This window comes from Simochromis diagramma, unplaced genomic scaffold (genome assembly GCF_900408965.1).
Source record: "Simochromis diagramma unplaced genomic scaffold, fSimDia1.1 OVJJ01000753.1, whole genome shotgun sequence".
Classification (NCBI taxonomy): domain Eukaryota; kingdom Metazoa; phylum Chordata; class Actinopteri; order Cichliformes; family Cichlidae; genus Simochromis; species Simochromis diagramma.
In genome coordinates, this window is record NW_024387523.1 from 16,139,255 (window position 1) to 16,152,638 (window position 13,384).

The window sequence follows — 13,384 nt, forward strand, 5'->3', positions numbered from 1 at the left end:
GTGGACAGGGCCTCATTCCCTAAGCCAGAACACTGAAGGTGAATCGTGGATCCTCCCTTAGTTATGCTGCAGTAGGTGTAGGCTGCTGGGGGATTCCCATGATGGACTGAGTATTTCTTCTTCAGTCACCTTTCCTACTCATTATGTGTTAATAGACCTCTCTGCAGTGAATCATACTTGTTATTAATCTCTGGCTTTCTTCCAAAGCATGTATTTTATCCTGCCTTCCTTCTCACACCCCAACCAGTCACTGCAGATTGCCTCCCCTCCCTGAGCCTGGTTCTGCTGGAGGTTTCTTCCTGTTAAAAGGGAGTTTTTCCTTCCCATTGTTGCCAACATGCTTGCTCATAAGGGGGTCATTTGATTGTTGGGTTTTTCTCTATATATATTATTGTTAGGTCTACCTTACAATATAAAGCGCCTTGAGGTGACTGTTGTTGTTGTGATTTGGTGCTGTATAAATAAAATTGAATTGAATTGGATGGGACTTCCAGCATGACAATGACCCAAAACATGTCTCCACAGCAACAAAATAATGGCTAAAGAAAAAACAAGGTAAGGTCATGGAGCCCAGATCTCAGTCCTATCTGTGGAGGAAGCTGATTCTTCCTCCAAACAACCCAAAGCCAAATTTAAAGGGTTTAGAGTTTCTGTAAAGAGGAATGGACCAAAATCTTCCTGAGATGTGCGCAAACCTGGTGACTAACTACAAATAAATGTCTCTGGTCAAATACATATTTCACTCAAAGAGATGCAAATGAGTTTCATGTGTTTTTTTTCTGGATTTTTAAGCAATATTCTGTCTCTCACTGTTAAAATGAAACAACCATAAAAAATAGAGACTTTTTGTTTTTCCCAGTCTACATGTTCGAGTCTCATATCTTGACAAATTAGCAAATTTGGGGACAAATAATATCATGTATAAATAAAGAACCGGCCAGTGGAAAAATAGGTCAATATGAAAATAATCTTATTTTACTTTAAAACAAGCAATTCCCACTGTCAAGATCACAAGTAAGCAACACAAACAGTGAGTGAGAGTATTGACTGTGATGATTTATTATGAATAATCATGACTACTGACTCATTTTGTTATTATATGAGGGTTTATCTCATGATTCATTACAACACAAAATAACAATAGAGTGGGTGCCACAGCACCATGTGGTACACTACAGAGAATTGAAGTGCGGATATTATAATATTTTAAATTTTGCACTCTCAGCTAATTTTACTTTTGAAGGCAACAAGTACGATACAGTTAGTTAATATGTGCTTGCATTTATTTCATTCAATGGTTTGTTGAAGTTTAAGCATTTGCACAGTAATATAAAACAACTTAAAATTAAGGGGGATGCCATGGTTTAAAACGTTTTAGAACCACTGCAGTATTAAACAAATGTGCACTAACTAACAGGAGCATCTCATTTATCTCCTCTAGGTTCTCTTTGCCGTCTTTGACTCTGTTCAAGGCTTTGTTATCATCACCGTCCACTGCGCCATGCGCCGAGAGGTGAGTCCAGTCTCTTCCTCCCCCTCCTCCTGTTGAGCATTTGTTGTGTGGATGCCACGCATTTTTTGAATTTATTCTAACTCTGCAGTACACAGTGAACTCGGAGATAGTCGCTGGCTTTGCTGGGATGCCGGGATTCATTTTCTTAAATGTCACGTTAGCTTCTGGGGTCAGTATGAAGTCACGTCAGAACACAAGCGGATCAGACGCGAGAAGGATTAGCACGGTATTCATGTCCTGTGCTGCGGCACTACTTCTTCATAATGCAGTAGGATAGTGCGGCATTGTCCATCTGATCCAAGTCTGCTTTAAGGAGCTTACTATGATGCTGTATGAAATAAGACGATAAGTCCCTAACTAATAGCCCCAAGTGCCTGTTTGCCACAGGCTTTACTGTGTCCCCAGGGATCCCGGATTTTAAACTCATTATGGACATACATGTATTCTTGCCCTTGAGACAGACAATGGCACACATGCCAGTGTGTGTGCACTTGTTCAATATGGCATCGCTCACAACTGCTCTGGCTACAATTAATGGATTTTACAATGTCATCAGTTTTCCATAACTGTAAATATGTCATCTGTTTCCGATGCATGTACGCGGCGCGCAACGCAACCTCTGTCAAAGAGATCATTATGATATTGAACGAACTGCATACTGTAAGTGAATTTTTAAATGCTCTGAATGCTTAGCTGCATTAAATCAATATCACAAAAGCGGCAGGGATCAGGGTAGCGTAAATCCAGGAATTATTTATTGTAAATGTATGAAAATCCTCTTGCAAGAGTGAGCGTAAATCCTTCGTAGCTGCAGAACAACAGACAGAGGGGAGTGCCGCAACGGAGGAAGTAATAGAGGGAGGGTGGGGGGGATCAGGATGTATTACAGTGCAACAAAAACAGAGAGAAGGTAGCATAAAGTGTGATATTATGTAAACGGCAGAAAGGGGAGCGTCTTGTGATGGAGGAACTAAGTTAAAGTTAGGTGGTGAGGAAGGGAACGCACGCAGAGATCTGTGAGAGGAAACTGTGATTTAGAAGCGAAGCAGGGGATGATAGTAGGGGAGGAGGAAATAGAGAGGAATGTGGAAAGAGAGAGAGAGAGAGGTAGATATCCATAGTGGGGCATTTCTCTTTGAAGTAGAAATGAGGTGCATTGGGTGCCAGTGCACGCACTCACATACACACAAACACTCACGCACTAACACAGAACAGGCAACAAAGGCCACTGAGGATGAGTATGGATATAAAAGGAAATAATAAACAAAATGAAACAATGGAGGGGATAAACCAGTCCATGCAGACGTGGACGCAGTCCACTCGCGTACATAGACGAGGAGACCGCCCGATGTGCTGCTACTTCCTCAGCAACTAACCAGGATACCTGTAATACAGATCGCGATAGGGGGGGGGATTTGTTCTTTGTTACAAGGAGCGGCCCTTTGACAGCGCGCTGGTGTGTGTTTACTTAGATACAGTATGTGGGAGGATAAGGAAAAAACAGCATAGCACAGGAAAGGCCTCAGGTTTAGAACATCTACAGTACATACCGTGCTGTTAATTTTAATTAGTGCTGTGAACAGTAATCACACTAGGCTCAAATTTTTCACTTTCAAAGTATTCTATGGGCTTTCTATACCGCTCCTTTAACTGTTATATAATCTGCAAGCCGAGTTTCCTCATGAACAATGGGACTTTTTGCATAAGTTGGTATTCACCGTACACTTGCCATTGCGGCGATATAAATGAAGCATGTACGTTGTTTAAGGAGCATGGTCCCCACGCTCCAATGTTTGCCAAACTAACTTAAGGAAAAGTTCCTCCACTAACTTCTTTCCTTTGCATCATCTTTTCCTCTCCCTCATCGTCCTCCCCGCCCCTCCTTCCCTCTCTCTGTTTCCACCCTACCCTCTCCCGCATCCCCCTTCCAACCCCCAGGTGCAGGACGCAGTGCGCTGTCGAATGGGGGGATGTAAAGACGACAGCGAAAACTCACCAGACTCCTGCAAGAATGGACAGGTGCAGATCATGGTGAATAGCACTCCATTTCATCCCACATTGCAGTCCATTTGCCTCAGACTAACATTAACCAGGCTGAAGCTTTTCCCCGCGAGCTCCAATTCCAGCAGAGCGAAGCATGATGCCATTATAGACGTGATCAAACTCGCACCTGGCTTTCTCGTTTTCTCCTTAACCATCTTTACCTTAACAGGGGTTCATGCATTAAGCAGTGTCTTTTTTTTATATGTGACATCATTCCAGAAAAATGAAATTTCACTTGAAGCTTGTCTAGTTTCCAGCCTGAAACTAACGTCTGCTGTTTCACCTACAGTCCCCTGCTATTATATCATTTCATTGTCATTTGCTGTTAAAACATATTCTCACTCCCGTCTTTTGACATACGAGCACTGAAAGACACCCGACAAACTGAGTTGGACTAACCTGCGCATTGAAATAAAGCTGTTGTGAAATCGTCCGGTCCTCACCAGGCATCAGTGTGTGACAACTCGGGAGTGGGAGCTTGTTGGTCTATACATCACAGCCTCTAATCATATTTTATCACAACAGACATTTCAGCACTTTTATGTTCTTCTAACTGAAAGTCCTTCATCTTTTTTCTTTTTTCTAAAAGACCGCAGAGCTATAAGCTGTAAGGTTATTGTGTGCGTTCCAGATGTTATTAATAGTGTAATAAATCATAGAGACTTGACCTGCCCCAGCAATGACAGTATAGTAACACCACAACCATGAGAGAATGAGCAGCCCTCATCTCTATTCCCTTTATTTCTCCCTCAGACCTGTTTGCGGTAACGATTATGGGTTTCTGAATGCTCCTCTGAGGTTTTCAAGATTAAACTTTGGAGCCATCGCTCTGCTCAATGAAGCCACCGCGCCACACTCTCACTCTCTGTTTTCCTTTACAGTCTAACTGGAATGTTTAATTTTGGGTATGTGTGTTGGCTCATCAGTGTGCCAGCGACAGTGCATTAGACAGACAGGTGCTCTTGTTTTTTCTTAACTTTTCTTGTCTAAATACGTGCGACTTTGAGGATGTCTTTTCAGACTGCACATATGCACGGAGAGCGGCTGTGTGAGAGACGCAGCACCCTTGAGAACATTAATTGTGATGGATAATTTGACGAGGTTGCCACCAGTTATAGCTGCATCATAATTACAGTGAACACCATTCTCTCAGGTGCTCTTGGTATATTCACAAATCTCATTAGCATGTTAAACCCTTGACATTTAGAGTCGGCGTAAAGATGTAGAACTGCAGCTACACCCTCTTGTTAAAACGGAATCAAAGCTGTCTCTGGAAATTTATTTGATTAGCTAAATTCTGATTAAAAATCAGCGCTGTTCTTTGCAAAGCTGGTTAGATGTCCTCTTTTAACATTTCAACTTTATGTTTTTCATTAATTCTTTTTTTATATATATCATCAGAAATGTGCAAATGTGAGCGCCTGTGGAAAGCAGAGCGGGTCTTTGCGTTACGGCACATCACTGTGCTTATCAGGTTGCCACGCACAGCCGCTCCCACCAGCGTGCCACCAGACATCCCAGCAAGGCTGTTACCACAGTCTGACCCACGGCAACCACAGCCACGCATTGAGCCATGTTAATGAGCATACCCCCATCCTCAACAACACCCACAACCATAACCACGCCCATAATCACATCAGCAGCCAACCAGTATGTAACCAAAAAAACCCCATTGTTGGTAGAAATAGTCAAATCCGTAAGTAGAAAAGGTGCAATATGTAAAGCAACATTTATTAATAAATGCTACAGGATTACTTGAGCGTTTTGACAGGTTCTTCCTGAGAGATGGATGAGAAAATGTTAACCACTCAACACTCACTGCTTTGGAGCTTTCTGGAGCTACTGTAAGCAGTCTCTTAACTTAATGGAAAGATGGGAAACAGAATGAAAACCCTACCATTACTGTGCTCTGAAATAGCAAAATAAGCCCAACCCAAGAAAAATACACTTTAGGATTTGTATAACTTTCACAGTTGATAGATATATTGTTAATGATATATATATATACATATATACACACACACTGTTGGACAGTAAAGAGCCGTATTGTACATTCAGAGATACAGTGGTTTGGTACAGTTGCCACTGTACTCTTGATGGGTGTTTTTGTACTTTAGGGAAATCACCCCTGGTGACATTTTTGAAATGTTACAGAAGTAGATATTTCTAGATTTAGACCTTTCTGTACCTATGCTTGGAAATGTACTCAGATTTGTATATAACCTGTCTTGTCCTATTACAAGATCATATATGCATATTTTGACATTTTAAAAAGGTACATAGAGGTCCAATAATTAGCCCTTAGTTATGTTTTTATGTACATTAAACCTGTGAAGACTAGAGCCTGACAAAAATACAGCCATAGGGCCAATATCTCAGCTTTTTAAAATCAATAAGCATCAGTGTCCGTCTTAAACACCTATATCGGTTGAGCTCTAGTAAAGACCCTAATTGCCTTTTGCTGTACCCCTGTGCACTCTGATGCTATAAGCTAACTGTTAGCAAGAAGCAAAGTTGTAGTTTTACCAAAGTTTGTGTTTCTTACATATCGCACCTTTAAGTGTATGTACTGCAGTAATAGTTGTGATGTCTAAGAGACTTGACTAACTACAGGAACGTGTACGTTAACGTATGCTCCCTCAGTATATGCTGCAGTCTGTTCCCTTATATTATTTAGTTGATGTTGATGACTCAGTGTACGTAACCTGTGAGGCAGTTGCAGAGAGAGTGCATAATGGTTAGAATAAAGATGATTTGTTTTTTTTTCTCAATGTGGATGAAAGAGACAAAAAGAGAGGAGAGCTTTGGTTTTTTGTTTTTTTTTTCTTAATATTCTCATTTGTCCATTTAGTAGAGAACCATTTATGGTGCTGCGGGTGATTTGCGTACTAAGAGCTTTTCTGCTCCTTTGAGACCTTTGCAAACTCTCTCATTCTCTCTTTCAGTTTTTCATTTCCGCCCTTTTCCTCTTCTCCTTGCCTCTGTGGCATGCCCAAACTGTCTGAAATCTGTAGTTTATTATCCAAACAAAGGCTTTTGTAAGTGAATCCCGCTGAGGACGGGATGAGGCTCTATAGTGAGAAATGGGAGGATCGCATCTGCATAGCAATAGGCTTCACTTTTACTAAAGTTCAGAAAAACTTGAGTGGTGGCCATTCTGGAAAGAGAGCTTCTTCATTCAACTCACCAGCCTCTGGGTTTCTTTACCCCAAGGAGCAGTGCCGCCCTGCATCGCTCGAGTGAAGTACGAGATATCAAAGCAACTAAACATCAGATTTGGTTGTGCCCGAAGTACCTTATCTACATAAAATCTGAATATTGAGTACAGGTTAAAAGCAGTGTTGTGTGTAAGTTTGTGTTTTCTTCGCTCCTGTCAATGGATTGCATTCTTACATTATATATATTTTTTCTCATCCTTGCTAGGAAGCTGCAAAGTTTTGCTTCAGCTGGAACAGCAGATAATAGTTTAGCTGCTGTGTAAATTTCTGTCCCTGTTTCCATTCAGATGATAGCGAGGTGACTGATGAGGCATACAGAAGCATTACGTACCTCACAGCCTTCTGCTCGTTTCTCTCAAAGTCTGTTTTGGATATGCTGCTGTGAACTGATAAACATCACGAAAAAAGCAGCGGTTGTGTAGGCCTTAGACAAAATGTAGCTTTTTCCTCTGTTCTTTTTTTGGTTAGAAAAGGCGTTGGGATGAGTTCAGTGCAAAGAAGGAAAAACTGAACATTTTCAGTGCATCTTTTTTGTTTTGTTTTGTTCTGTTTATGGAGAGGATTACTAATTGACTCATATAAAGTGGCAGATTGGGATCAGGTCCTTTTCTATAGAGTTAAATCAGAGCATGAGAGTCATTGGATACATCATATCCATTTGAGATCCAGTCGCTCGCTCGGACTCGTGTGCTTCCTGTTGCTCTGAATGCACAAATTAATTGTGCCTCCTCTCTCCCCCGCCGCCTACCCCGCCTTCTACATCAGACGGATTTTGAGAAGGACGTTGACTTGGCTTGTCAAACAGGTGAGCTCTCCCTTCTACCTGATTTCACTTTCCCTCCTTCTCCTTTTGTCTCCATTCTCTTCGCTGTTCCCTTGTCCCACACAGGATTAGCATTGCAAGCTGTTTCATTCTTAGCTTGCTGCCGCATGTGTTGATGAAATGACAGGAGATGATGCGCTACATCTCGGCACAGCAAATTATTATGCCTTATCAATCACACTGATTCTGCCCAATAAGTGCTCAGCGAGCATATGTTTGGATGAGACTGTGCTTAATTGTGCATGATAATAACACTCCTCAATGTGTTCAGACCTGTTTCACTCGTTAGTCGACAATGCTCCTGTGTGGGTGTTTGGATGTGTTACAGATGTACCACAGTATAAGTGTGTGTTGTGCTTTGAAATATTAACAAAGAGTCACTCCACCCTCCCACCCCTCCACTCCCTCCCAAAACCCTTGCAGAGAGAGGACACCCATGTAAGTTTTGCACCTTACTGACCTAATAAATACTGCCTGATGTGTCCGTAAACTCTAAGAGCTCCTATAGACGAATCCAGCTGAAAGCCATATTCGTTTACTCCATCTATTGAACAGTTTTGGGGTCTGATTGTGTCTTTGCTGATGATGGCACCACCCTACATACTGTATCTATTTCTAGTGGGTGCCTTCCTATATTTTCTAGCCAAACTTTAAACCTGTACAAATAGCTCATCTTTCTTATCTTTCTGACATTCAGTACTCGCGTAGTAAGATGTTCCCCGGTTTAAAAGTAGACCATTCAATTCTGACTTGACGTATGTGTCAGCAAAGACCTTCTGAAAGTTTCACTCTAAGCATCTTAGAGTTTCGAGGCCAAACATGATGAGCACGGGCGAGATCTAACCAAGAAACCGATGGATGCTACACACTCAAAAACAAGAGAACTGCCATTGCATTGTAAATCATATGCCGCTTTATCATTTTTATGAACTTCATGTATTGAATAATACTTGAAACTAGTGACTGAACTTCTCGGCCCTGAACTTGTTGAATGTAGCTTCCACGTCTCAAAAATCAAGTCAGCAAAGGTTGACATTAAACCTGCCTTTCCTATCGCTATTGTCCCATAGACTTCCATAAAACTTTAGGTTGTATGGAAGTCTATGGGACACTAGCTCCTGGCTCTGTGACCGTTTTTATGACAACTTTATGGGCTAAATTGGTAGGTTAAGTTGTAAAATTATACATTATTATGAGTTACAAACTTAAAATCATCACCATTCAAGTGAAAAAAGAGAAGTACTGACTATATCCTCATCACCAGTCACATCTTTTTGGCCAGCGAGCATGCTGCTTTCCTTGGTTTCACGGTCAGATCAACCCCTCGGTTGTTACATCTGGTTTTCATAACAACAAGAAAGCGCTGGTTGAAAGCGCCTACTTAAAGCTTCACCAGTAGGTAACGTCATTACATCGATCTCAGGCTTTACCTGGAATCTTTCTGCTAGGTTTAAACCAGTTAATCTGTTGTATATAACACGTATTCCACACACAAGACATTTGTGTTCTTTTTTTCCCCTAAGGCTATGTAGTAATTAATTTCTGATTGGTCCTTTGAGACTAACTTCCACATTCATAGCGACTACTTTCACTGCCCCCCTGACAGTGATTAATTTAAATATCCTTGCTTTCATTGTCAGTGTAAATGTCTTCACTTCCACTCTGCATCAGCAAAAAAACAGCACCGGTACTTTAGAACACAACACACACAAAAACAACACTGGATTCGTCTATAGGTCTTTCTCTGAGCCATCCGCTGTTTGTTGCAGACGTGATGGGAGCAGATTGGTCAGATTTCTCCAAAACCTGTTCCAATCCAACCTGTCAGTTTGCACCAACGGGATGATGGAACAGAGGAAATGACAGTTGTAGTAAGCCAGTGTGCTTTTGCTGCATTCACCCTCAGCAGGATCCGGCTTCAATTTTTGATCAAATGTCTAGCCTGACATTCTGTTAAATCAATACAGCTTGTATGAAAACAGTCTGAGCTCCTACTTTGGTCTAAAAATTGGGATTTGGGGCTATGTAAATATCTACTCCTCTGATGGTGACAGAATGAGCATGATATCTGGCATGAATTTCCAGATGGTTTGATATATGTGTGTGTGTGATTGATGATAGCTGTGACAGAAGATTGTCTTTCATAAGCATGTCCGAATTAGTTATGCAGTAACTCTTCTAGAAGTGTGGAGTGTCTGAGCTTCTCTTATGATTAATGAGCATGAAAACTAATTCACAGCCACTGCAAGCAGGTTTTGTGTTGTGCTATTAACAGTATTGTGAAACACACGCATACGTTAATGCTCAAAACACTTCCTCTAGTGCATATAGATGTACGTCAGTATGTGAAAGCAGGCAAGAGAAAAGCACTGGGTTTTACATAGCATTTTTCACCAAGGACATTACTCTGAGATTTAAGGTCACAGTGTCAGAAACAAAAAGTCAGTCACTGTATACCAAGCACAACATGAGAGAATCACATTTTTCTTTAGAGATGCATTGTATCTTGAGGCTGTATAGCTGCAAGTATATTTCAGTATCAGTTTAATTTAATTTATGCTGTCTGTCTCTGCGTTGCACGCCTCTTGTCAGTTGTGTTCTCTTTGGAATTAAATATATTTATTCTCTTCCGTTCAACATCTATTCCTCAACCCAATTGCCCCCCCCCCCCCCCCGCCCCCACCTTCTCTATTCACACCCACCTGTAAACTTTTCACCTTCACTATATTTCTCCTTTCACCAACTATCCAAATTCCTTCTCGCGTATCTCTTGCCTATCTTCCATTCTCTTTGCTGTCTCTTTCCAAATCCTTTTGCCTCCCTCGTCTCACTGCAGTCATTTTCAAAGAGGTGAACACCTGTAACCCAGCCACTATCACTGGGACCCTTTCCCGCATCTCCCTGGATGATGAGGACGATCCTAAGCTGGCAGCCCATCAGGAGGGCGGAGTAGGGGTCAACTTCAGCACTCTCCCAGGGAACATCCCCCCTCCTAACCTTATTGTACAGGTACACAATTAAAGTTTCTAAACTTCCAAACAGATTAGCTCATTCATTTTTCAACTTCCTGCTGGACATTATATTGACATTAAATTTTGAACACAATTTTGAAGTTGAACACGACAAAAAGAGATGGAATGTGTCTCATTGTATGAAGTTAAGCGGGATTGCTAAAGAAATAAAAAAGAATATAGTTTATCGAAAATAATTCTGCTTGCAAAAAAACAATTTTATTGGGTTTTTTTTGTTTGTTTGTTTTTTGTTTTATCTGCAAGGTTCCACCTCTGGGAGGCCTCAATGAGCTGAGTGAGACCCCCCTAAAGAAGGAAGTGAATGTGGACCAGCAGAGACAACAGGGACAGCAACGCGGCGGCGCTCCGATCTACCTGTGCACCGAGAGTGGCCTGGGCTGGGCTCGACCTCCGGCTTCATCCAACACCTCCCAGGACGGAAGTGCTGGAAGCGGAGGGGGTGGGGGAGACGGAGGAGAGGGGGGTGGTGGAGGAGAGGGGGACTACATGGTCTTACCTCGCAGGACAGTCACTTTCAAACCTGCAACACCCTCCTCCCAAGGAGGAGGCCTGGGACTGGGGGGTGAGGACAAGCCTCTCAACATTGCAGTGGAGGATCCTCCCTTCCCGCCACCTCCCTCTCCTCTGACCCTTCACCCGGCAGAGAGTGAGGCCTATCCGGCGGATTTTGTGCCATCCAGTGTGGGTGACATGAACATCACCATGAACCTCAACCGCTCCTTTGGGACGATCAAAACATTGCCCCATGGGCAGGGCCACTTGATGCCTCAGGGTGGTCTTGTGCACTCCCATGGAGGACATATGCATTCCCATGGGAATTCTTTGCAGCTAAAGCCGGGCCAGAGACCTTCAGTCAGACAGATTCTGACAGGGGGAACAACAGTGGAGAGAACCAGGACCCTGCCACGCAACCTGGGCAGCACCAATGCCAACACCAGCCTCTCAGCAGGATCCCTGGAGGTGGGTGATAGGTTGAGGACAAAGGGAATAAAGGCAACGCTGGTTGAGTTTTTTTCCACTGTCTCCCTGAATTTTACAGTGATAGCTATTCAGGTTGTGATAATGCAAGTAAAGTTATAAGTGGGTTGATAAAGAGGAGTGGAAGGATTCACAGTCATTAATGCCTGTGGAATCTTTTTTTTTAAAAAAGAAAAATTCAGATCCACTCATTGCATCGACCGTCCTCTCAAAACGAGTTCATTTACACCAGGAAAAGTAAGACATCTTGATCTATCTGACATTTCACTTAACTTTAGGAACAACTAGATGGTCTTCATTTCTAAACTAACTTTTATCATCAATCTATCAATACCAAACACGTGTAAAGAAGAAAAATGTCTATTCACATGCCTCATAGTTCCGTAAGTGCGGCCTTCAAACGCGTTAGTTCAAATTTCGTGAGTTTCTAATACATGCTGTCTATCTTCTACAGTAACAGTACACTGTGATAATAACACAGTTGTGTGCCTAAGTATAAGTCTGCTATAACAGCTGCTATTTTCAGATGAGTAGTATTTATAGCTGCTCTTTGAGAGGATGACCATTGAAATGAGTTATTCTCATAATGACAGACAGCTTCATATTAGTTTAGTGTCTCTGTATGAGTGATTTTAATATGTGTGTGATACCCCCCTCCACTTCCTAATGGTACAGGGTTTTGCAGCAGATGGATCAAGACTGACAGGATCAGAGTAAAAAAAATTCCCTGGTGAATGTCTTTCAGCCCACCTTAATTTTTGCAAACACTCACTGACATACTTTACATAGTCACATGCACAAATACACACTTTAGATCTTCCCTTAATGGCATCTTGCTGACTGCTGAAGGTTGATTAAAGACATGGAAGCAACATTTTCACTCAAAAAGTGAAAATACTTCACTCGGGGCAAAGGACTTTAAGGACGAGTCATTAAGACTCATAAAAAAATCACTGTCAGATGAGTAACGAGTCCACTCATGAATATGGAAAAAAGAAGAAAAAAAAACTGAAGAGAAACCGGATGTAATTTACTGCTACAATTTCACCCTGTTAGGATATGTTTGATTCGGAGATGGATGTCAGAGAGTGCCTCTGAGGATTAAATCCGTGTTTTACTTTCCAATTGCAACAGGAAGACGTGTCGTGGAAAGATTGTGAAAAAGTACTTAGGGTGTCAAATGTACTGTTGATTCAGAAGCTTGTATCTTTAAACTCCAAGTGATGTATATCAGAGTGTGAAAATGACTCACTAAGCATATTATCCAATAATCATGCTATCGAAACCAGCAAGTTCAAACGAACAACACCGCAGCACCACCGTGCCATCTGAACAGCAAAGTGTAGAAGGACAGAATCCCATATGATTTTTGTATGAGTGAGTTAGCTATTGCTTTCTGTGTGTTTCCATCAAAACATGCAATATACTGCACACGTATATGCATGTTGCATGCCTGCCATATTGCAAAGCTAATTCAATCATGGAATTTCTCTGTTTAAGGTAAGAATTCCGCGATAATAAAAGAGGGAATGGTTGAATTCGCAAAGGCAATAGGACATCCCGGGAGAAACTTGCCTCTCTATCTGTTTGCATTTCTCTCCGTTTTAAAAACCTTGGCCGCCGTAGCATCAGATCAGCAACTCTGCCCTATCAAAGAATGAATACTGCTTTTAACTAACTGTAGAGAGCAGCTCCTCTCCCTGCCAAATGCAAATCTGGCAGACAGTGAGAGCCAGAGAGGAAGTCAGAGATGGAATGTAATTCAGTGCAATGTCGG

At 41.9% G+C, this 13,384-nt stretch overlaps 1 protein-coding gene across 13 annotated transcripts in view; it reads left to right on the forward strand.

Moving 5' to 3' along the window:
* Window positions 1–13,384, forward strand: part of adgrb2 (adhesion G protein-coupled receptor B2) — a 258,273-nt gene that overhangs the window by 223,858 nt on the left and 21,031 nt on the right. For 10 of the 13 annotated variants that reach the window (XM_040020287.1, XM_040020285.1, XM_040020283.1 and 7 more), the window contains 6 exons: window positions 1,442–1,513; window positions 3,452–3,544; window positions 7,540–7,579; window positions 8,021–8,035; window positions 10,434–10,606; window positions 10,873–11,589. In XM_040020287.1, the coding sequence (XP_039876221.1) occupies window positions 1,442–1,513; window positions 3,452–3,544; window positions 7,540–7,579; window positions 8,021–8,035; window positions 10,434–10,606; window positions 10,873–11,589 (1,110 nt within the window). The remainder of the gene's footprint in view (window positions 1–1,441; window positions 1,514–3,451; window positions 3,545–7,539; window positions 7,580–8,020; window positions 8,036–10,433; window positions 10,607–10,872; window positions 11,590–13,384) is intronic. The other 3 variants (XM_040020280.1, XM_040020284.1, XM_040020282.1) reach the window with 3 other exon arrangements.